We start from the raw sequence: 24,502 nt of genomic DNA, 5'->3' as shown, positions 1-24,502 counted from the left end.
GGGAGGGGAGGAAAGAAAGGGGATTAATTTTTTGCCAAACATTTTTCAGAAAAAATTTGATCCTGTTTTTCTGACCTGCTATATAATTGGTTGGGAAAATTCACATTTTGCTTTTTTGACCAAAAAATTTTTCAGCTAAAAAAGGGACACCTTCCCCCCCCCCTTCAAAAAAATAGAAGTTTCCCCACGTTTCAACCACATTTTTGAAAATGTGAGCCAGAGAACTGGATTCTCCTCTCACACTGGTGCAAACTCCATTTACTCCGATCTACACCTGCGTAAGTGAGATCAGATCAGGTCCCAAAGTGAATTGGATTGAGTGTTAATACCCCTTTTTGGCATACACAGAAAATGTCTGTGGTAATTAAAAACAAACAAACAAAAAAAGCAAACCTATGATAAAAATAAATTTCAAAACACAGGATCCACATTTTAAAACACATTGAAGATATTTTTATGGCTAACTACAGACATGATAATACAGACATTTACAAAAGATTTAGTGCATATTTACACTTTTTAAAAAAGAATTAAAGCTGCCACATTCTTCAAAGATTTTAGGGCTATTTCAACAAGTGAGTTACAAAAGAGCTCATTCCCCAATTATGAAATCAACTTGACAATTTAAACAAAAAGGAAAAAAATAATCCACACAATTTATTTTAATATAGATTTATATAGAAAAAAAGACCATTCTCTTGATACATTTTCTACGGTTGTTAAATAGCAAACTTATCATGTTTCCATTCATGGTTTGATATTTTGGACCCTAAAAGATAAGCAGCACATTGGTCAGTTTCTTCTGGCTCTTCCCTGTAGGTCACAACTCCAGGGAAAGGAAAACCAAGACAGCATAAAATGTAACCCATCTAACAATTACTATTCTATAAATGGAGAACTAGAGGACTAGAATCCTGGAGAAGATCTCTCAAAATCACTGAAGTCAATGGGAGTTTTACCATTGAGTCTATGGAGAGGCAAACCTCTAAAGGTTCTGATCAGCATCAAGTTGACCTGTGGATATTGAGTGGAATCCCAAAGGACAAGTCACCCGAGATTTATTTCAACACTTCTGCTTCTGGTCCCAGCCAGAAAGTGGAGGTGACTGAAAAATTATTTAAACATTTGAGAACTAAAACAAAACCCCCAAAGGCTCTGCTTGAGTTAGGAGAGGGAAGGGCCTGTTATTTTAATCTAAACTCCTTAGCTCAGTACTTGTTTTACATTTACACAACAGTGCAAACAAGACAGGTTTCAATGCTTTCCTGAAAGCCTAAGAAACATTACTAGAAATCATAAACTAAAACCACCCTAGAGTAAGATCTTTTGGGGGGGAGGAAAAGAAGTATTTTCTTCATAAATACAGTAGTACAATTATATTTACTGTCTTTTACTTTCTAGACATAAAACTGCTAGCTTTTTTAAAAGTTCCTATATGAATATACGAAAAGAGAACCCCTAGGCACATTTGACACAGTGTGGAGAATTACAGTAAATTCTGTGTAGGCGCTCACCAGTCCTAATGGGTGTTAAAATCCAGAGGCCAAAAAAAGTCTGTCCATACTAAATGTGCGGTGTTACACGACCGCCAGTGTAAAATGACCAGATAAACAACAGTCTCTGTGGTGGCTGCTAGTAATAGGATTCACTGGACAGATGTCTAGAGAGACTATTGCAACACATAATTTGAGCAATGGATTCCTGGAGCATGCAGTGTTCTTGGTAACTTTTGAGTGAATCCTGCAAACCAGCCCCATGGATAGCTCTTAGGAAAACCCACTAACTCATTTAATCAACAAACAGCTGTTAGATGGGAGCATTTAAAGTCACCAATGACATGGGGCCATATCTGAACCAATCATCTAGTGATAAAAGGTTCTGTCTCCTATTACTCAGTCCCCTGGGCCATCAAATCTCAGAGAGTTCCCCATAGAAAGCATTTGTGGGATTGGACACTTTGTGAGCATTTAAGGGGAAAGAGAAAGAGATGAAAAATGTATGCTTGTTCTGCTCTACAAAGAGGAATATGAGGTTTTCCTTATAAAAGCTGCAACTCTGCTTCTAATACCCGAGTTTAAGACAAACTCTTAGTCTAAAGTTTGGTTTGAGATTTAAGCTCATTGCAATTACTTTGAATTACAATCTTACTTCAGTAGAAAGTAGTCTACAGAAAGAAAAGGACCAGGTGTGCAGTTTGACTTCTTTAAGTAGCTTCTGCTTAAAAACAAAACTGAAAAATCTGTACAGAGAAAGACTGAAAACTATATCACATGACTCCCACAAAGAAAGCAGCTTGTTTAGATTCACATCAGGATCACTCAGGGAAGACTTAGGGGAAAGCACATATTCCTGATGGCTCCTAGTTTGTCAACCCAGCAAGAGGACCTCAGATCCCCAGCTCACACAAGAATAATCCACCTTTTTTTCCTTTCTTTCTTTTTTAAATGGCTGACTGTAATAAAAACTTAACTCACGACATCAGTGCTAGAAAACAGGGAAATTAACTAAAGCAATATGAAATTGTGGGCAATGTTTCCTTCCAAACTCATTCACATTTGCACAGAACTGCCAAAGGAACCATGTAATACTGAAGTTTTTCATTACTGGAGACCTCTAGCCTGCATTTTCAGGAGGAGACCATTGCTGTGCAGGTTCTGTGTTTCATTCAGAAAGCTTAACCCTCTATTTCTTTTCTTCATTAGAATAATTACAATGGAATTTTGTTATAAGGAATGAGTTGGGGGAGGACAAACAACCAGTGTTGACTGGTCCATCCTAATCATCAACACACATGGACCCAGGCAAATTGGAGTTTACCCAATCAGACATATGTGCATAATTGATCCATAAATTTTAGTTCCAATGCCGGTCAACTGAGTTAGAATGGACTAATGGGCACAGGATAGAACATTTCTTCCCTGCCTCTGAGTAGCACTCAAGAAGGTACAATTTTCCCAGACTTTGAAAGACTAACGAAAAGACTTCCACTTCTCACCCTGAATCCCTCTCACAGCTATACTCTCAATCTCCCTAGCTGTTCACTGTATTAAACCCAGCACACAAAATGTACAATAGGGAACAATCCTACGGCAGGAAGATGGATAAGGTCACACAATGCATCCAATGACAACAAAGAAAGGAGAAGCATCATTTAGAATCATCCCAGGTAGGCATTACTTGATGTCATGGGATGAAATTAAGCAAAAAAGAACATTAGGTATTTTCAACAGTGAGAGCTATGAGGCTGTGAAGGGCATCCCCATGGGAAGGGGAAGAACACTTGCCTGGACAAAATATAACAGAATGAACTTTAAGGAACAATTCTGTACAGGCCAAGAGGAAAGACGAGGACCTACCTGGTAGAGCTGGGCCAACTCTTAAAGTACAGCTCTGAATTATCCCACACATTGTGGGTGTCCAGTTTTGGGGGGTGGATTCAGGCTGTTAGAGAAAGAGGTCAGTGGCAAAGTTAGGGTATTTGCACTGTGGCCATCTCTTACCAACATACTTTGCCATCTCTAAATTTTATGGTTCTAAGAGCTCTCAATGATTAAAATTAGCAAGTGGCAAACCCACCAGGACCGAGAGGAATTGCCTTTCAAGAGTAAAGCATGATCCATTCTGCTGAACGAATGCTTCAAGTAAAATATAATCCCACTCTGAGCGGATATTCGGGCATTACAGTGTTAACTTTGGGACAAGATGAAAACCAAGACAGGTATCTGAGGCCTACTAATGGGGGACGCCTTTCTGGGTTTTCTTCTCCCCTGTAAAATCCAGCCTGCTCCCACTGATCTGTTAAGGCCAATTTACTTTAATCCTTTTAAAAGCCGATTAGCCAGAGGCTAGAAGACACAGTACCAATAGGTGATAGCGCTGCAGCCTCCATACTCCCACTGCAATTTAGGGCCTAATGCACTAAGGTGCCTAGTGCTCTCGACTCAGTGGGAGTGAAGGGTACTGAGCCCATTGTAGGATAAGGCTTGGTGCTTTAACGTGAAGCTACTTCACTCCATGGCAAGATTTGGCTACTACAATGCTGTAGTGGAATTTTGGGATCAGCTGAGATGCTTTAGCAGCACTGTCAGGTAAAGACATAAAATTTAAGGAAACCAAGTGTTTTAAAACAAACTAATATTAATACAAGTGTTTTCATAATTTTTTTAAAAAACCCTCAAAACAAACCTTTTTTAAAATGTGTCTGAACACCCCCCCTGCAGGGTTTGCAACCCATGCACTGCAGCATTTGGGCTAGATCCTAAAAACCTGAAAGTGAAACTGATGATGAACAACTGTGAAACTTATTCCCTTAAATACTTTAAAACACAGAAATGCTGCTCTCTCCAGTTAGAAGAGGAAAATATTTTGGAAGCACACAGAATTTGCCACTTGAAACTTTTAACAATGACCAACTGTACCCTTTGCCTTGTATAAGGTACGAACTTGGACACTGCTATATGAAAAGAGAATCCGTTATTTCATGGAATGAGGGACATACAAACTAGAAAGAGATTTGAAATAGAGGGAAATATACCAAAAATAATTCTCTATCAAGGTCTAATGCAGCAGATCAAGTTGCTAATATTCAAATACTACAGGGCTCAACACCTACACTGGTGGAAATTCAGAGTAATTCCACTGAAGACAGTAGAGTTACAAAGGTGAAAAACAGATGTTATTGAGATCAGGATTAGGCCCACAGTTTCTTCATATTTATTAATTTAAAACCTGAATGCAATATATTATTTATCTACTGTATAAATTACTCAAAATTATATATGTATAAAAGTACTGGGGACCCTCTGATACTGCTGAAAATAACAAACATGACATTAATCTCTGGAGTTATTAAAAATAATGTGACTGAGATAGAGTACAAAAAAACCCCAAAAAAGTGCATGAGCACATTGTGAAAACTGAAATCCTTCCAGCCATGGAATATCCATATTGACTTCGTACTACTGAGGGCAATAGAGAAAAAAGCTCCCTTGATCATCTCTTATGAGTTTTACAAAGCTACTCAGAATACCTGTACTCTGGAGCCTTCAGTGACATTCAGAACAAAGCACACCAATCTGGTTGTGATGTTACGTGGTCATTGTGTGACCTGGTGCTCAATAAATTTGCAGAGTCATTACGCCCATCTTGGCAGTGTTCAAATGAAATTAACCAACTGCTGTGAAAGTAAGTACTATTTTTTTAAAAAAAAATACAAGGTTTTAAAAATACTGAAATTAAAAATAGAATTTAGTGCATTTAAGACCTTGGTTTTATCCAGACATTACCAGATCCAGTATTTAAAAACAAGCTTGGGGAGGAAGAGAGGGGAGGGAACGACTTTCAAAGAACAAGTATTTTATAATTTAGAACAAATTATAAATTAACCTGTCCACATTTTGGAGACATAATATACAAGAGCAAAGAGCTGAGTGTTCCTTTATTACTCAGGTATTCTATTTTTTCTAATAAAAATGTCTTTTTTAAAAAAATTCTTGCTATTGTGTCCCAGCTTTGATACAAGTTCAGCCTTTCAGATGAGGTATTCCACCATTTCTGCATCAGTGAGGTCCTGCCCCAAGCTGTGAACAGGCGGTTTTCTTTCCAAAGTGCTGGAGTGGAAAACTGGCCCATCTATATCAAGAGGAGGAAACATATCAGAAAGAATCAAGCTATAACTCCAGTTGCCAACTACAGCTACAGTGGGGATATTATTGGAAGAAGGGAGTTTCCTGCTTATTCATAAAGGCAGTTTGTGATGCTGGCCAACAGACTGACAGCAGCTCTTGAAATTTAAAAATTCAGATTTTCTCTCTCTTTCCTTACTTTCTCTCTTTCATAGTTATGCAATGATGTACAAATCTGCAGTGCGTTAAACTCAGTATATTCACTCTGGCTTTACACCAACGTAATGGAGATCAGAATCTATCCCTTTGGCATTAACCTTTCACCAAATGGCGCTCTGAGATCCAGCCTTTACTGTGATAATCACCTAGCTCATATCACCCTTCCAACATCTAAACCCATAGAATTGGCAGTCCCAAAAGGCTCTGCATAACTAGCACCCTGAAACAGAAATTACACCGACCTCATACCAATGCTCCACTGGGGACCAGCTGGGTCTAGTTACCTGTTTTGTCTGAATTGTAGGGCATGCTGGTCGTGGGATGTCGCCCGGGTACAAGGGCCACAGCAGAGGAAGCAGCTTTATTTTGTTCACTTCCCCTGTCTGTCTGAGTGCTGCAGTCTCGGCTGCCTGTTTTCGAGTGTGCAGACAGCAGCGGGGTGGAGGGAAGGACCGGCGAGGGCGTTGAAGAAATGGATTCCGAGCGATATTCTGGACCCAGCAGAACACCTTTGTGGACAGAAAGGGAAGAAATTTTAAAGCACTTACATATAAGGAGCATCTCAGCACTAGTTCTGCCCAGTTCACAGTTTTGCACTTCTCCCCCTCCTTTCAACGGCCAATCTCGAAGTGCTTTACGAAGGACTGCATTATCCCCATTTTACAGACGGGGAAAGTAAGGCACAGATGTTGGGAAAACCAAGGTCGCTCAGCACTATAAAGGTAATGTTGGAATAGGTTTCATCTCCTAGGCCCTATCTCCAACCACTAGACAATGCTGCTTCCCCTCCACGGCCCACTTCTGTGTAGTCCTGCTCACCCTGAAGTCAATTGCAAAAAATTCCCATTTACAGCAATGGGAGAAGGTTTGGGCCCCAAGCCATTTACAGAAAAAATAACTAATAACTTGGACTAACTACAACACATTTTCTCCAAATAAAGGCTGTGAGCCCTTCAGGCCAGTGACCATATCTTTGTATCTGTTTGTGGCGGACCTAGCACCCTCAGTCAGGACATCGTCCTTCCATTGCTTGCACTGCCCCGAGTGGTTTTAGACCGCGCTCCCTTAACATAACTAACCATGCTTTTGTTAGGATTACGTTACCTAAACTGCCCTTCCAGCTTTTGTCCTCCCTCTTCTCTTCCAATATGGGAGTGCTGCTCAGTGTTGAAGAGTGGGACAGCAAGCCTGATCCAGCGTTAGAAATTGACATCAGGGACTTAGCTGGTCTCATTGAAGATAGCTGATCCGTCTTACTGGTCTCTTTCCGGGAGCGCTGCTGGAGGACTTTAATCATGGCATCCTTTTCAATGATCTGAGCATGGAGAGTCTTTATCCTAAGAGGATAACAAAAAGAACAGTATCTTCAGGCTGATGCTTCAAAGTCCACTGTGTTCTCGTAACTATCCCTTGCTTTTTAGGCATTCGGGGAATTAGTGCAGCTCTTTGTTAAAGAGAATGCAACTGAGCTAACTAACTTGAATAATCGGTGCTCACTGGCCCATCGTGGCATAGGGCCAGATCATGGACAAGACATTTTACACTTGAGAGATTTTCACTGAGCTCCCCACCTCAGGCTACTGGACACAACAACTGCAGCATCAGTTTGAGATCCAAGAGCTATGGCCAGAAAGCGAAGGGATAAGGAAGAGGAGGAATTAATGCTCTTCAGCAAATCTGCACTGTGCCAAACACCAAGACAAACACCCCCATGGAACCGCACTGTTAAGACATGATCCAAATTTACCTGAGCGTGGTGTTAGAAGCACACGTCTGTATGAAGGTGGTGAAGAGGAACAAGAAGAGCAGACAAATATGGACAGAACATTAAAAAAATAAATAGAATCAAGAGTCTGAGGGGCATTTTACTTATGAATCCAAACCATACCAACAGTGAAAGAAAATGCAATTGTTTTGTTCAACCAAGTGAACACAACCTGGTATCTCTCATTTTTCATTGCTATAAGTGAGGCTACCAATACCCCGACACGATGATTCCCAATAGCCTGCCCCAGCCATCAACTTAAAATTACAATGCGAAAGAAGCTGTCTGAGAACAAACTGTATTTTACCTGCCCTCCATGTCAAGACACCGCCTATTGGCCATCAGGATCTCCTCTTCTTCCTTCTGAATGCGAGCTTCCAAAGAGGTGTCGTAGCTAGCATTAGGCGAGTGGCTGATCACAGTTGTGTCCCTGAGAATGAGCAGTATAGCAGATAAAGGACCATAGGAATGCACTGTCCTCATCCCAACAGCACACAATGATCTCTCAAAACTATTTAACAAAGATATCCACTTCTTTGAGTAAAGGCTTGTTCAAGGTCTCCATTTCTGGCTATGGATCTCAAACCAGGAAAACCCATCTCCCAGCACTAAAGAAACAATACAGATGCCTTAAGTCACTAAAAACAAGGGCCTACTCTACACACAGTCCTGCTCATCTAAAGGTGTGTTTCTAAACGGATTTAGTTAAACCCAGGCAAGTTTGTGTGTAGTCCAGGACAAGGATGTAGGGAAAATGGCACCCCAGGATGAGAGGCTAGACACATATATTCTCTTTTAAGCTAGAATATAGTGAATTTGTGTCTGATGATTTTAGATATATAGTCCTCTCTCCTACAGGCTAGTGCTCAAATATTCTGGGTACTGGTTGGATATGGAGTATAAACAGCTCTCTTTCACTTTAACTTCTACACAACACACTTAGGGTTCCCCATTGCAGTGGTTCTCAACCTGTTTACCATTAGTGTGTACCAATACTACCTGTATGGCCCTTAGGAGGTCACACGGGCCACAGCTCTGTGCTAACTGGGCCGCAGGCTGAGAACCACTGTCCCATTGCAATCTTTGCATAGTCTACTAAACACATACCAAGCATTTAAGGCTGCTATACCCTTACATTTCAGATAGATTTCTTTTTAACATGTCCTAGGAATGTCCAGCCTGCCATTTAGGTTAAAAACACCACACACCAAACACTCAGGCTCAGATTTTCGAAATCAGTTAGGGGATACAGACACCAAATAGGAACTGGACATCCAAACCCCTTAGGTGGTTTTGAGAGTCTCAGCCCAAATGTTACAGTAGGATGAGAAGAGAGTTTATGTTATTATTCTGTAGCATCCCATATTTTAAACAATGCGATGCAGGCTAATAAAACTAATACAGCAATATTACAACCCTTGTTCACTTCAATACCAGTCATCATGCTATGCCATTATACCACCATGTGGGTCCTAACAATTAGAAGGCCCCATACAACATAAATGCACATTCAAATAACATTAAGACTGCAGCAACCTGAGACAGGATGAGAGCTACCAAATCATTATAATGTGCCAATTTTACTTCCCATGGCTGGCAGGGTTAAGAGTGGAGCGGCCAGCATACCTCTCACTCTGCCAAGGCACGAACAGGGGATGCAGTGAATGGCAAAACCCCAAAATAAGGAACACAAAGAGACTATTCAGACAGGAAGCTTAAAAATGGTGTCGCCTTGAAATGAGGAACATTTGGGAGGAATGGTGGCCAATCTTAACTTGGAATTAACTTTCTGACTGTCAGATGCTAGGGAAGTACTAGATCTGTCTCTTTTAAGGACCAGCAGTTGGAAGGAAACAGGAAACTAAAGTCTGGAGATGGGAGCTTTCCTGACTCTGGAAACCTTCCTTGCTTGTTTACTTAAATACAACATCAACTGGCTTAATGTGTCCTCTCCCCATATGTGACAACCAACGGACCACACTCCTACTTATCAGCGTGGACTGAAAATATAACATGTCCCCTGGACACACATTAAAGAAGCCATTTAGAGAATCTCAGGGAAGCTGGAAAACAGTGCACAAGAAGCATTAATACCTTGAGGTAACAGGCTGCTTCTGGAGTGAGAGAAGATAACCCTTTAAATGCTAATGCAGCAAATACTGCAACTCTCCTCGCTGATTTTTATTATGATCCTGCAATAAGTTACGAACCTAGGCAAAAGTACCAAAGTTGCAACATCTGCACTTGAATCTGGTTTACAAAATGGACTAAAATAAAGCCCTCTGTCAGGAGGCAGGCACCAGTTAGCAATAAAATCACATGTAAGCACTGCCCAATTGCACTCCATTAGCAGCACTTGCTCACCAGCTAACTGAAGCCTATTGACAGCAAGTATTTCTGGATAGTCGTCTTGGAATCTAAGCTGGATACCAAATTTCAGACACCATTCCCTCCCTGCCCCCACAAACGATGCCATCTTATGCAGCCAAATGCTTTAAGCGGAATTTCTGCGTATGTGTCTTTGGTTAACAGCCATATTGTGGACAATACCACAAAGTAGTTTGCAAAAATAGTCTGGTGAACAAATGTGGCATTCAGGCCAAATGTGAATCACCACGCTTCCCAGATCTTACGTGACGGCAGCAAGGACAGATTCTTGTAAATCTTTTTCTGCTCTACCATCTATTTTTGAATCAACAGCTTCCAGAAGCCATTCAGATGAATACTTGTATGAAAAACACAGTTCTTTCATTTGAGGAAACAGTCCCTTCAAAGTTTCTAAATGCTGGCAACTATGCAGAAATCCCAGCGAAAACAGTCAAGCTCTACCTCCATTCCAGGAGTTTTAGCTGATGATGTGTGCAGGGCAAGGGGAGGTGTCATGGAAAAGTGAGACTCAGGGTAACATTCGTTGGTAGGAAATATGACATTCTACTGGAAAAATACCCTGCTATGAATAGTCTCATTTACCTCTGAGCAGCCACCGTAGCTGCTGCATCCAAAGCAAACTGTCTCATCACGCTCTCCTCTAGGTACTTCTGTTCCCATTTAGTCATGTCGGCTTCCAGGGCAAGAATTCTCTCCTCCTTCTCCCGCAGGAGTTCCATAAGTGCTGTGGCGTTGTACTCCGAGGCACTGGCAGTCTGAGATGTACCTTGACGCTGATTTTCAAAAGAACAAAATGCATCAGAATAGATTTGGAAGACCCTGTTCTCACACGGGGGATGAAGAGGCCGGCTTAGTTATCAGCTTAATGGAGCAATCGTTGGGCAGAATTCTATGGCCTGTGTTATGCAGGAGGTCAGACCAGATGATCGTAATGGTCCCTTCAAGCTTTAAAATTCATAAATCACCAGCTGGGGCAAATCAGCTGAACTCCACTGAAGCCATTGAAGATATGCTGATTTACCCCAGCTGAGAATCTGCCCCATGAATAATTCTGTTCATGAACACCGTGACCCAATTAAAATATTAGATAATACCCACACACCTACCACCACTACTCTCTCTCTATATATATATATATATCATCTATATTCTGGAAAGCTGTATCTTGTTACTCAGATGTGGTGACTAAAGCCCATCTACACAGCCAAAATAATAGGGGTCCCAATTCCAATATCACTCCAGTTTTACACTAAAGTAAGTAATGCCTCTACCTTAAATGGAGTTGCACCAGAGTAAGCAAGATTTGAATCAGGCTAAAGAGTTTAACAATCATTGGTAATGTTGTGCCACACTGAGTTATGAACAAGCGATGTGGATAAAGACCCAGCCACATCAGAACCAGGTGAAAAAAATGCGTTTGCCTTGTATTGAGATTTCCAACACAGCTCCAATCACAAGATGCAGCATGTGACATCATTCACTTATTACAATAAGGAATATAATTAGTTAGAAAAGCAAGCTTTGTTTATAATGAAAAGATGGAAAGTGTCTGGCACAATGACAAAAAGCCACTAGAGGCAAGGGAACTAGAACTAGGAGAAGACAATGTATGAGACCCCTTGTAATTTTTGCAAAATGAATCCCGGGTATTAGAAAAGGGGCTGAGATTAGACATTGTCACATATAAAGTGGGATCACATGCTATACTTGGGAACTGAGGGGGGGAAGTAATTAAACTCTAAGAGGAGGTTTGGAACATAGATACATTTATTCCATTTGGAGCCAATAAGCCAAAGAGAGGCATACTGGAAAATACAAAAAGATGTTTGAGATTTTCCATGCTAAAAGCTCAAAGAATAATATTAAACAGGAAAGTATTATAAGGAGACTTTTCTGGGAGTGCAAGACCTTCTGCCCAGAAAGTTAGTTATGAAAAGCTCATTTATAAGAGAAGGAATCAAACAGACAGACAATCTAATATGTGTGACTCAGGATTCAGATTATTTTACATTTTCTGTTTCCTTAAGATGAACCATGGTTTAAAGCAAAAATCTTGTTACGTCCACTTACAAGTTGTTGGTTTTAAATAACCTTGTAATTTGAACACTGCAAATAATTCTCAAATTATGTCAATTCGATATATTTTCTGTATTAGATAGGAAGAATTTTTAAATAACATTTATATCTAAACCCATTACAGAATGTGTTAAATCTGGTCTTCTTCCAAGACAGTTTCATTAATAATATAACTTATTTCTTCCTTCATATACTTATGTTTTTGTTTAAATCTTTTTTTATTAATCCTATCATTAGAGTTAATCACATAATATCATATCATTTCTAGTAAAAAAATGGAAGTAGTTTACCATTTAATTTACTGTCTATTATATTGTGGCATATGTTTCAGTCAATTGGATTTTTAGCTGTAATCTGAGACAGTCACCAGTGTCCCCAAAAAACAGTTAACTGCAGACTATCATATTGTCGTAATTCTTCTCCCTCACTTATGGCATGTCTGCATTTGCATTGTTAGTCCTGTTTTACCTTGTGTTAATTAAACAATTGTTAATTCTAGAGCAAATGTTTGTTCTAGGGTTTAAACATTTGTTCCTAGTCACATTTAACTCTATGTTGCAGTTTAGGGCTAAACACGAGGAACAAATATCTGTATCCTACTTACACCAGAATTTACAATCACATTAATTAACGTGTGTTAACATGGGGTCAAACAGGACTCAGAATTCAAATTCAATTCATACTGTCCCCAGAAAAAATGTTTTCCTTTCATCCCATTGTAAAAATGGGCTCAGTACAAATTGTTAGAGCATATTATATATTAGTGGTTACAAATTTCCATCAACAGCATTTATGTTATCAGGCTTCAAAAGCCTTCCAAAGAGCATTCTGTCTTCAGGCCAATGTTTGAGCCTGTGTGAACAGATGTGACCACCTAACAAATCTTGACAGGAATGGGGGTGTGTGTGTCAGGGGTGTCTTAAAAATTAAAGACAAATTACAAATTAAAATGCAAAGCAGGAGTCATTAAAAGTCCAAAACAATTTCGAGATATATGCCTGCAGCCTCCCAGATGAGGAATCAGCTATTATTTTTAATTTTAAAACGTTGGGATAGAATTTAAAGGTTTACTCAGTTGAGTGAAACCAATACCAACCCAGCAAGGTAATGGCAACATTTTGCAAAAGAATATTTTTGCTATAGTTCTATACAAAAGAGGGGAAAGATCATGCTCTGCTGCATGTTTTGTGCATGTTTAGACAGGAAAACCTTACTAGGAATATACTGACATGAAAAACTGCTCAGTACATGGACTAATCCAGGTTACCTGCTGCATCCGGAGAGACTCCAGTTCTCTCTCCAGGCGAGTTCGGAGCCGGTGCTCCAACTGTTCTCGCTTCTCGCAGGCTGCCTGCAGTTGAACCAGTGCCTGCTGCATCTTCTCCACCTTCTCCACATAAACCTGCTTCTTTTTCAGCTGAAACAAGAGAGGACAATGATAATAACTTTAGTTCCCACCTGCTCCCCATTCTTCTTTCCTCTTCTCTCATTCCCAGTCACAGTTAGGCCCAATCTAGGTACCCATATGCCCTCCCCACCCCATTGCCTTAGTATCTGAACATTCACAAGCATTAATGAATATATCCTCACAACCTCCCTGTGAGGCAGGAAAGGATTATCTCCATTTTACAGATGGGGATCTGAGGCACAGACAGGATAAGTGATTTGCCCAAGTCACACCGGCAGTTTGTGTCAGAGCCAGGAATTACAGCTTGTCAAAAAATGCAGAGAAAGTTTTGAAAACATGAAAGGTTTTGACCAGCTCTACAAAGAATTACACCCAGAACTCCTGCGCGCCAATCTGAGGCCATAACCATCAGACCATGAAGAGCACCAAAATAACATTATAACCAGATTAAGGACTTGTATTCTGTCCACACTGCAGACAGAATAGTGCTAGCAACAACTGTGCATGGTTCTAGGCATTGTTCCAGAGGCCAGAGTGACCTAGGAAGTCCCACTCTATTCTTCTCTCTCACTGCCCCCGAAGACTTATGCTAGCCAAACCACATTAACCTATCAAAATTATCAGGCTGGGAGACCTATTTATGAAACATTAGGGCCCCAGCAGGATTAAAACACAGTCCAGACTTGTATGATTTTGTAACCTCAATTTGGTGCTATCTACACAAGCAAGTCCAATCTGTGTTATCTGGATCCTGGTACTACCAGATCACAGCAGACTCCCCCAGTATGGTAGTGTTCACAGTAATGAGATGTTAAAGATGACCTTGGGGAATCACGCTATGGCAGAGGTGGGCAAACTACGGCCCGCGGGCTACATCCGGCATGCGGGACCATCCTGCCCAGCCCCTGAGCTCCCAGCTTGGGAGGCTAGCTCCCGGCCCCACCCCCACAGCCTCAGCTCGCCACGCCGCCAGCGATGTGGCCCGCCACTCCAGTGTGGTGGCGTGGCTGGCTCCAGCCGGGAAGCACGGCTGCAAGCTCTGAGTGGCATGGGGAGCGGGGGGGATTGGATAAGGGGCAGGGAGTCCTGGGGGGCAGTTAGGGGACAGGGGGAGGTTGGATGGGGCAAAGGTTCGGGGGGGGGCGGTCAGGGGACAGGGAGCAGGCAGGGATTGGATAGATGTGGGAGTCCTGGGGGGCCTGTCAGGGGTCGGGGGTGTGGATGGGGTCAGGGGGGTTGGATTGGGGGTGGGGCCCTGGAGGGCAGTTAGGGGTGGGGAGGTCCCAGGAGGGGGCGATCAGGGGACAAGGCACGGGGGGGGGGGGAGTGGTTGGGAAGTGGGAAGGGAGGGGGAGGGGGCCAGGCTGTTTGGGGAGGCACAGCCTTGCCTAACCCGCCCTCCATACAGTTTCGCAGTCCCGATGTGGGCCTCGGGCCAAAAAGTTTGCCCACCCCTGCACATTTAAAGACCATACTATAAACACACCCAAGAGCCATGCTAGAATATGCTTTGGCCTTTCTCATATGGAGAGGCCCAAACCACGTGTTATCCATGTTAAGGAACCATGGCCCAACTCTGTTTGAAGGGTTTAAACGCAGTGGATACTGCAGTCCAAATGAGGCCTACAACACAGCTATAAAGATGGTTGCCAGAGGAGAAAAATACGAACAACTGTTGTTAGCTAGGTTTGGGCTTCAAGTGCTGGGCAGGGCCCTAGGTGATGACAACCCACTGACTACCCTTGGGTGAATTCTGCGCCACAGCAGAAAAATGCCCCCTCTACACCACCACCACCCCCCCCCGCAGATTCTCTTTGTTTCCTTGCAGAAAATGGTTTCTGTGGGGAAGAAAAGAGAAGCTGCACCAGTGCTCACTCACCTCTCTTCCCCCCCCCCCCCCCCCCCACCAGCTCAGATGCATTTGTTCAGGCAGCCAGGGGAGAGAGAAATCACTGGGGCAAAGGGGGTGGGGGATCTCGGAATTAGTCCTAGTAGTTTCCTCCCCCCCCCCCGCCCTTCCTTCCCTGCACAGAACAACCAGGGGGTTCTGGGTTAGATCAACCCCCAGAAACTTCCCCTGGCTGCAGGAAGCTCTGCACCGTCTGGGTGCGGGGGGGAGGCTGAGCAGTGGTGGTGGGGTTTGGTCCCAGATGCACAGGGGTTGGGCGGACAGCGGAACAACTCGCTGTACAGTGACCCTTCCACCCACCCGTGCATCCCTTTCCTTCTCTGTACCCAGAACCCCACTCCGAGTCCCTGTGCGTACAGATTCGCCCCAGCACCCAAACTGTGCCACACAGAACCCTGGTACTCTTGAGGGAATTCTATGCCAAACAGTTAAAAATTTTTAAATTCTGCAAAGTTCTGCATATTTTATTTGTCAAAATAGCACAATATAATCAGACCATTTTCAATTATTTTGGTAATTTATTTCAAAATACTTGTCAGCAAATAATTGAAAATGATGTGATTAAATTGTATTATTTTATCAAATAAATACGCAGAATTTTAAAATATTGTGGGCAGAATTTTTAATTGTTGGCACAGAATTCCCTCAGCGTAACTGACACAATAATGGCTGAAGAAGGCAGTACTCCCTGGGAGACTCAGAGCCCAATTTGCAGGGGACACTGTTGCAAAATTTAGACTCTCTTGATTTCCCTATGTCATCCCTCAAAAAATTCTCATCATATGCTCCTCAGTCCCTCTGCATCAAGCCACTATAGATGGTGCTTAATTTGTAATGAAAGAGGTGCTGGGGCTCAAGCAATTTTTTTACTTTCGTAACTGATGTGACAAGCCTAGAGGTGCTGCGGCTCAGCCCTGGCAAGCCCTGGCACAAATTAAGTACTGACTATCAAGAACCCAGTGTGAGTAGTACAGTAGGTTAGCTGCAGACAGCAACATCTTATTTTCCACCAGTCCCAAGTCTGGTATCATTTATTCTCAAACTCAGCAGACACCTAATCTCACAGCATGATGCCGTGCTGCTGCCCTAAAGGATTTTCCAGAGACTGGTATTTTATTATAAAGGTATGATAAACAATGAGTAACCCAACCAAAGATTTCCCAAACAGGGCAGGTACAGTAAGTAGGTATTTTTACCTCTCGATTGCTCAAGATTTCAAATGTATTTGAATCAGGAGATGCAAGAACATGTTAATGCAATTTTACATTAAACTCTTGCTATTGAAAACAATGATTTAAAAAAATGATGATATGAAGATTGAAATTGTTGGATGAATAGCTCTAAGTGCTTTACAAGAATTAAACTAACCCTTTTAATTCCCCAGTAAGGTGGATATTACTGTACCAGTTTTACAGTTGAGTTAATGGAGGCTCAGAGCAGTTAAGTGACTGCCAAAACTCATATGCAGTGCGTTAGCAGCAGAGCCAAGAACAGAACCCAGGAGTTTCTGGTTCTGAGTCCTTGTTTTTGCACAGGGGTCACACTTTCTGTACAAATGCAGGGTACAACATGATAAAGTGCTTGGGAAAATGCAAAAACACAGTAATTCATGCAGGACAATTAGCAATGATCTCTAACTCTCTAATGCATGAAATAAACCAAGGATCTTGGTTCTCCCAGTGCTATCCAATGAGTTACTATATTTCCAAAATTTTGTAAAGCACAATTTTTTTAAAAAAAGCAGCCAATCACCTGCTAAAAGAAAATACATTTACTAGTTTTATAATTAAATAAATGTGAGAATGTGTGTGGATTAAGTTTTTGGCCTACAGTCAACAAATACCAAGAGCCCAGCCAAAAAAAGAATTAGGCCACAGAAATTCAACTGAAATGTTCACTTTGAAAATGCTCCCAGCAGCCGAACCTGCAGGTGAAATGTTGTAACACAGGTGATTGCCCAACATATTAGCACTGCCCGCACATGTTTAACTAATGTACCAAACCTAAAGTACAGGCATGGCTTGTTCAGTGGCTTTTCGTAAAGTCAGATTTCTTTTTCTTTAAAAGAAACCGGAGTTATCCTTTCCATGTCAAGCAGCATTAGGTACATAAAAAAATAAGTTTAAAAGGGGCTTTAGTACAGAAACACTTGAACTCATCTTTGTTCAACGAAATTAAAAGATGGGTAAATTTTAACATCCCTTTGGCTACATCTTCACTGCAAGCCCCTTGTGCTGAGGTAGGACCACGTACACCTAGACCATCCCTGACGGGTGTTTGTCCAACCTCTTCTTAAAAATCTCCAATCATGGGGATTCCCAAACCTTCCTTGGAACCCTGTTCCTGATCTTAAATACCCTTATAGTTAAAATCTCTTTCCTACTATCTAACCTAAATCTCCCTTGCTGGAGATTAAGCCCATTACTTCTTGTCCTACCTTCAGTGAACATGGAGAGTAATTGATCACAGTCCTCTTTATAACAGCCCTTAACATATCTGAAGACTGTTATCAGGTCCCCTCCTCAGTTGTCTTTTCTCAAGACTAAACATACCCTGGTTTTTTTTAATCTTTCCTCATAAGTCAAGTTTTCTAAAAAATTTTTTGTCATTTTTGTTGCTCTCCTCTGGACTCTCTCCAATTTGTCCACATCTTTCCTAAAGAGTGGCACTCAAAATTGAACACCGTACTCTAGCTGAGGCCTCACCAGTGCTGAGTAGAGCAGGGTAATTACCTCCCGTGTCTAAAGGCTTGTCTACATTACCTGCTGGATCGACAGGTAGCAATCAATCCAGCAGGGATCGATTTATCGCATCTAGTCTAGATGCGATAAATCGACTGCTGAGCACTCTCCAGTACTCCACCAGGGCGAGAGGCCAGGCGGAGTCGACGGGGGAGTGTCAGCTGTCAACTTACCTCAGTGAAGACACCGGGGTAAGTAGATCTAAGTACGTCGACTTCGGCTACTTTATTCACATAGCTGAAGTTGCGTAACTTAGATCGATCTCCCCACCCCACTCCACCCCCCTGGGTAGACCAGGCCTTACATACAACACTCCTGTTAACACACCCCAGAATGTTATTAGTCTTTTTTGCAACTGCATCGCACTGTGGACTCCCATTCAATTTGTGATCCACTACAGCCCCCAGATCCTTTTCAGCAGTACTTCCACCTAGCCAGTTATTCCCTATTTTGTAGCTGTGCATTTGATTTTTCCTTCCTAAGCGAAGTACTTTGCACTTGTCTTTATTTTTAATTCAGACCAATTCTCCAACTTGTTGAGGTTGTTCTGAATTTTAATCTGGTCTTCCAAAGTGCCTGTACCCAGGGTTCCTGGTGGGCTTGTACTCTGGCTGCTATCCCATGCTACTATGTCTACACAGCTATTTGTTACCCATGCTAGCTAGATTAAAGCTAGCATGAGTATCCCTGCCTGTGCTACAATCACACCTTAGATGCCTTTGAAAATTTGACTTCCCTAAAGTATCTCCACTACCTTATGCACGAGATACTATGTTACCTCTTGCAATTATTGTACTCAATCAACACACAGTATATTCTATATTCAAAGTTATACAATGAAGTGGTATTTTTCCCATCTCTGACTTCTTCGCTACTATGACTATCAGCTTGGAGCAATAAACTGTGAACCTGGATTCATCCGCTGAAGTCTTATTGCAGAAGTTTAGTTCTATTTTATCTTCTGGATGGATTTGTCCTCAATATAAAAAGGCCCAGGAATATTGCAGCCAAGCACAGAGGGAATTTATTAACATAAATCAAGAATATGAGTATGTTTTCCTAAGACTGGAATTGGAAACAGCGTTTCTTGAACATTGCCAAAATGCTGCACGCAAAAGAGAAAAAAAAGCACCAAGCTGAGGCTTGTTCTTTGTTAACTGTCATGGTTCCCCCCAATAAGAAAACAAAACTGGCTGCTCCACGCTGATGGCCATAACAACATCTGCCAGTTGGAGAGACGGCAGCAGTGGATGCTCGAGTCCTTCTGTAACTGGCTTCTCAGTCAACAGGTGCTCCACTTAACAGCTCTCTCTTGCTCGTTTATGAAGATGTAGAGAGCAGTATCTGCCTCCCGTTCCTTCCCTTCCAGCAAGATCTGGAAACTCTTTTTAAGCAGCTGCAACTTTGGACCAGTAACACGCACAAGTCAAGAAGAACCTGCAGAGAAGCACTGTACATTCAATGTGCCCTTTCCCATCACTAACAACCTGACGGTTCAATTTCTTCTCCAAAAACTCCTGGCTTCTAGACTATTTCTTAACATTTTCCCCACAACCACTGAACTATAACTCCCAGATGCAAATTCTAACCAATTTGGATGCTTTGGTTGCTAGCTTTACTCTATTTCTTTGCATTATGATATGAATTTATCCAACGTAAATCCGTTTGTTCATCTTTTCTCTTAGCCTTGTATCAAATTAAGTTTAAATCCTGCGTGCTTCACTGTTATTTATTTGTAGAAAATAGATTGAGAACGATTTTTTTTAAACACGCAAACATAACAAAATGTCAGATTTTTCAATGATACAGATTTTTCAATGTAATCGGGTAATAAATTAATGTTCACATTACCAATAGTAACTCATCTTTTGGAGGGGGTGCTGTGAAGTTACAGAGTACTCTATCATATTAATAGTCTTCCATTAACATAGCACCTTTTAAAATTAAAAGATCCCAAAAGACTTCAACTATGCCCACTCAGGGCTGCGAGGCTGCCAGCTATTGCACAGCATCCCAGCACAACCATGCTGGGAGACAGAAATTTTTCTACAGTACCTGGCGCAATTCTAACAGCACGGGGCTAGATACATACATACAAATCCTTTTAACTTCACTGCCTGGCTACTTTGCAAAGTTCATTTCCAGATACCTAGGGTGTCGTTTTAATTCTGTCAGACATTTTAACTGTTGCAACGATGTCAAATTTAACCGTTTAAAATAGATGCTATCATTTTTCCAGGAAGAATTCCAAAACAACACTCTCCCTTCTAAAACATTCCTCCTGAAGTCCTGCCACACAGTTTTACACAGATGTCTAAGCACGACATAATGGGTAATGGGAATAAATTGCACAAAATTAAAATCAGCCAGGGAAGTGCCCCAAAAAGATTCCTTGGTCTCCTGATCAAGTAGTTTTTTCATTCTTCTTTTACTGTGAAGACTGTTTCTGCAGTCAAGACATTTCTGGTAGGTTTCAGTGCAATAAAGAGCAGCAAGGCAGGCTAGGGATTCTAAGGCTACATTGTTCAAGAGAGTTCTGGCTGACCTGAGCAGTTCTTTGTTTCCAAGTTAGTCAGAATGATTTTATTGCTTAAAAACGACTGCACATTGAAATCCATGAACTGCAAGACTCCCAGCAAACAGAAATAAATCCATCTCTCTAAATACACAGGAATGAAATAATTAAACAAATACATTCATGAGCTGTGGAGAGCAGGAACTAGCTCTTCACATGGGAACATACTTAAAACACCCACTTCCCAGAACAATGCAGAGAATTCCTTAGCAATTCCAGCCACCAGGCTACCTGAGGTATTCTTTGCCACAGAGAGCATTTGATCAGACGTGCAGAACTACTGGTCCAAAAATCAGTTATAGCAAAGAACAATGTGTTCCCATCTAGAGATAGGCAGCTGAATATTATTAGAATTGCTCACTGAAAGAGACTGATTGGTAAAACTCCAAGAGCCGAACAAAAACAGTTCATCCATTTTATTAAGCGCTTTAGAGACAAATCCTGCAATATCCTCAAGGGCTCCAGAATCCTTGTAGTTAAACTAGTGCCATTCTGTAGGGCAAGGCAGCAGGGTGTGGAAAAACAGCGGAGGTCACACCCATCCAGTGAGGAGCCCAGCTCTGCCGGGGGCTTCAGGTGCAGGGAACAAAGGCAGTCAGGGCAGAAGACCCTTCCCTATACAGGTCCTTAGCTGCAAAGGGAGCCCGCCATTTCTGAGATCTTCAACATATTTTTTAAAATCTTTCCAGTGTGTTTTGATTCTATAATGGATTGATCCTAAAGCTGAATCAGTTCAGATGCAGCTGAAAATGTATTTCCCCACATGAATTTGCTCACTATTTCCGAAACATACTAAGAAAAGAGCGCAAGCACATTTAACCCATATATAACGTATGTAACTCTCTCTCTCTGCTGTTGGACTATATTCCTGTAAGATTCTTGTGAACCCTCAGTTTGACTGAATTCAGTTCCAGTTAAGATGCCACTGGCCTCAGCAAGAGCTCATGCTGAAGCAATTTGGTAATACTATCCTCTTACTAGGGAGTAGGGTTTGCTGCATGGGAAGGTCATAATATTGTCTCTCTATTTGTTTGGGTTAAAGCCTCAAAGCCACCTCTGGAAAATTACTAACAGGCAGAAACAGAGTTGGAAATGCAGCAGTAAAAAAGCCATTTCTGCATCATTACAGAACGACAGGTCATGAAAGACATGCACACACTACTTAGGGGGAAAAAATGTAAAAGCACCTTTCTCTCCTCCCATTGCCATACACACATGCGTGAACAAGGTCTGCAAATAAAGTATTTCCTTTAAAAATAATTGTTATGAATGACATCTTGGATACAGCATATAAGATACAGTAGACACCATTAAGAAGTCAACATTTCAACATCTGCCCACAGATAAACCTCAGAGTGTAACCAGAAATATCACATTATTCCCCTACACTGTAGATAAACCAGGAAAACCTGTGCTATCTTAGCTCTGGTAGCTGGTTTATGTTCACATTGTATGGCTGTAATGTCTTATGTCTTCTAGAAGCTTCCTTTGTAAAGAATATTTCCTTCAAAATTTGTTTCCAGGGTTTTTCCCAATGTGCTTTATAAATTTGGGAGGAGGTTGTTTTCCTTTACATTGTGAGTTGCACGTGTGTTATCTACTAATCTGTACTTTTAGTGGCAATTGCTTTACTTTGGGACTGTTGTATCTGGACCGCTCAGGCTCTGTTCTGTGGTGGAACCAAGAGAATGAAAGTTATACTCCGATAAAGTTGCATTTTGGGAGGAAATGTGGCAGCTTGGTTGAAGTTTGGCCCTCCATCAAGAGAATGTTAAGAGTCGACTGGCTTAAGGAGAAATTGAGTTTAAAATCATCTTTTCTAAAAGCAGTGCTGATGACCCTTTCCTCCATTATCACCAGCTGTGGCTGCAGTAGGCACCTGTGACAAATTCCTGTTGCCATAATGAAAGCCTGGTACGCAGAGTCAATGGGTCTGGTCACTATGGCCAGTTCTGCAGATTCTGCAACTCTGTTAACATTAACTTAGCCAGATTAGTATATGCTACCTATAGTGTCTTGCCCACAGTAGACTCTTAAAACCTGTTAGTTAGCATGTAACCCAACACATGCTAATAATGCAATTTTAAATCCTAGTCCAGACAAGGCCTATATTGGAACACATCCTAGACCCCTAGCATCTTCCTGCATACTGTACACCAAAACCACTCAAACCTTTGCAATGCAATTGAGGACAGAATGGCAATCCATTCTCCAAAACTACTGACTCCTACAATGGGGGCTGAAGAAAAGTCTCCTTTAGTTGCCAGGAGTATTAAGTCCATAGTACACAGTTAACCAGTTGGGACTGCAAGATATTTTACAGCCAGCATGTATTTTAGTTCTGGTATGTAGAATTCATGTAAACTATGTTTTAGTTATATAAACAATCAGGGTTTTTCACTGAGAAGGAAAAGGCTAAATATTGCCCTAGAAATGGATTTGGTATGACACTGTAATCACTCAGTTGTTACTGTGAAACTGTGGCACTTAGTAATGAGGCCTAAAGTAGAAGGGAGAAGGAAACTGACTAGAAATATATTACCGAACTTTATATAAAAATGTTGCCCCTACATATGCGGCATACATGAAGCCAACTCATGCTAATGCTAAAATACTTGCACTTCAATAACACCTTTTAACTCGAAGAACTTTAAACCACTCAGGCCCACAACACTTCTATGAGATGGGCAAGTATTACACCCTACTTTGCTCAAATGAGAAATAGATGCGATAGGGGAAATTTAAGGACTTGGCCCAAGGTCACACAAAGTCAGTGTTACAGCTAACAGCAGAACCCAGGAGTCCAGGCACCTGCTCCAATTTCTACACCAAATTGTCTCCCAGCCTGACCTACGCTGTGCATTCCTGACGTGCTAGAAAAAATAATGATAACCCTATACAGCATAGCAATGGTTAACAATTCCCTCAGCAGCCTCTTAGGCCACGCCTACACTACCCGCCGGATCGGCGGGTAGTGATCGATCTGTCAGGGATCTATTTATCGTATCTAGTGTAGACGCAATAAATCGATCCCCGATCGCTCTGCCGTCGACTCCAGAACTCCACCAGGGCGAGAGGCAGAAGCGGAGTCGAAGGGGAGTGGCGGCTGTCGATCCTGCGCCGCGAGGACGTGAAGTGATTCTAAGTCGATCTAAGATACGCAACTTCAGCTACAAGAATAGCGTAGCTGAAGTCGACGTATCTTAGATCGATCCCCCTCCCCCAGTGTAGACCAGGCCTTAGACACTCATTCAAGCAAAGGAAAAAACTAGACTAACTGGCATATGCCAGCTATTCTGCAGCCAGCCCATTCTTCTTTAAATTCAACGTCTCAAAAAAGCCAGCAATTTTTCCCATGATCCCAGAGGCAGCCACCAAAATAGCTGTCCTCTTGATCAGCCTGAGCCAACAGTGAGGAAGAAGATTCATTGGCCTGGATTGTTGGCATTAGCACCAGCCATTTCCTTAACTACATTAAGTAAATTATCTCCTTAATGAGACTGCTATGGCCACAGGAAAACAGAGAAGTTCTTTGATTGGGAGTTTAACAAGCGTTTACTAATTTGCACCTACAGCCTACACAAGACACATTTTGCTGCAAACTATGAGCCAGGTTTCCAAAGAGCTCAGCTCCCATTCAGACACCTCAATGAAGGGGACAGAATTTCAAGTGTTCTTCACCCAGCAGCTCCCACTGGTTCTCTGTGGGAGCTGAACTCATTTCAAAACTTGCCCTTGTGGGTCAATTGGTCTTCCCTTACCCCGACTGCTAAGCAGGAGTCCCCACTGAAATCAAT

General features: G+C 41.8%; 1 protein-coding gene across 5 annotated transcripts in view; it reads right to left on the bottom strand.

Moving 5' to 3' along the window:
* Positions 1-426: 426 nt before the first annotated feature.
* The window catches only part of AMOT (angiomotin), an 84,405-nt gene continuing 60,329 nt past the window's right edge, over positions 427-24,502 (bottom strand). For all 5 annotated transcript variants that reach the window (XM_048863951.2, XM_048863952.2, XM_048863954.2 and 2 more), the window contains 6 exons: positions 13,340-13,489; positions 10,579-10,769; positions 7,916-8,038; positions 6,948-7,180; positions 6,128-6,352; positions 427-5,631 (listed from right to left, as the gene is read on the bottom strand). In XM_048863951.2, coding sequence (XP_048719908.1) covers positions 5,531-5,631; positions 6,128-6,352; positions 6,948-7,180; positions 7,916-8,038; positions 10,579-10,769; positions 13,340-13,489 — 1,023 coding nt within the window. In that variant the 3' untranslated portion in view covers positions 427-5,530. The remainder of the gene's footprint in view (positions 5,632-6,127; positions 6,353-6,947; positions 7,181-7,915; positions 8,039-10,578; positions 10,770-13,339; positions 13,490-24,502) is intronic.

This window comes from Caretta caretta, chromosome 9, assembly GCF_965140235.1.
Source record: "Caretta caretta isolate rCarCar2 chromosome 9, rCarCar1.hap1, whole genome shotgun sequence".
NCBI lineage: Eukaryota > Metazoa > Chordata > Testudines > Cheloniidae > Caretta > Caretta caretta.
Note: the sequence above shows the minus strand (reverse complement) of the source record. Positions and strands in the feature narration are given on the sequence as shown.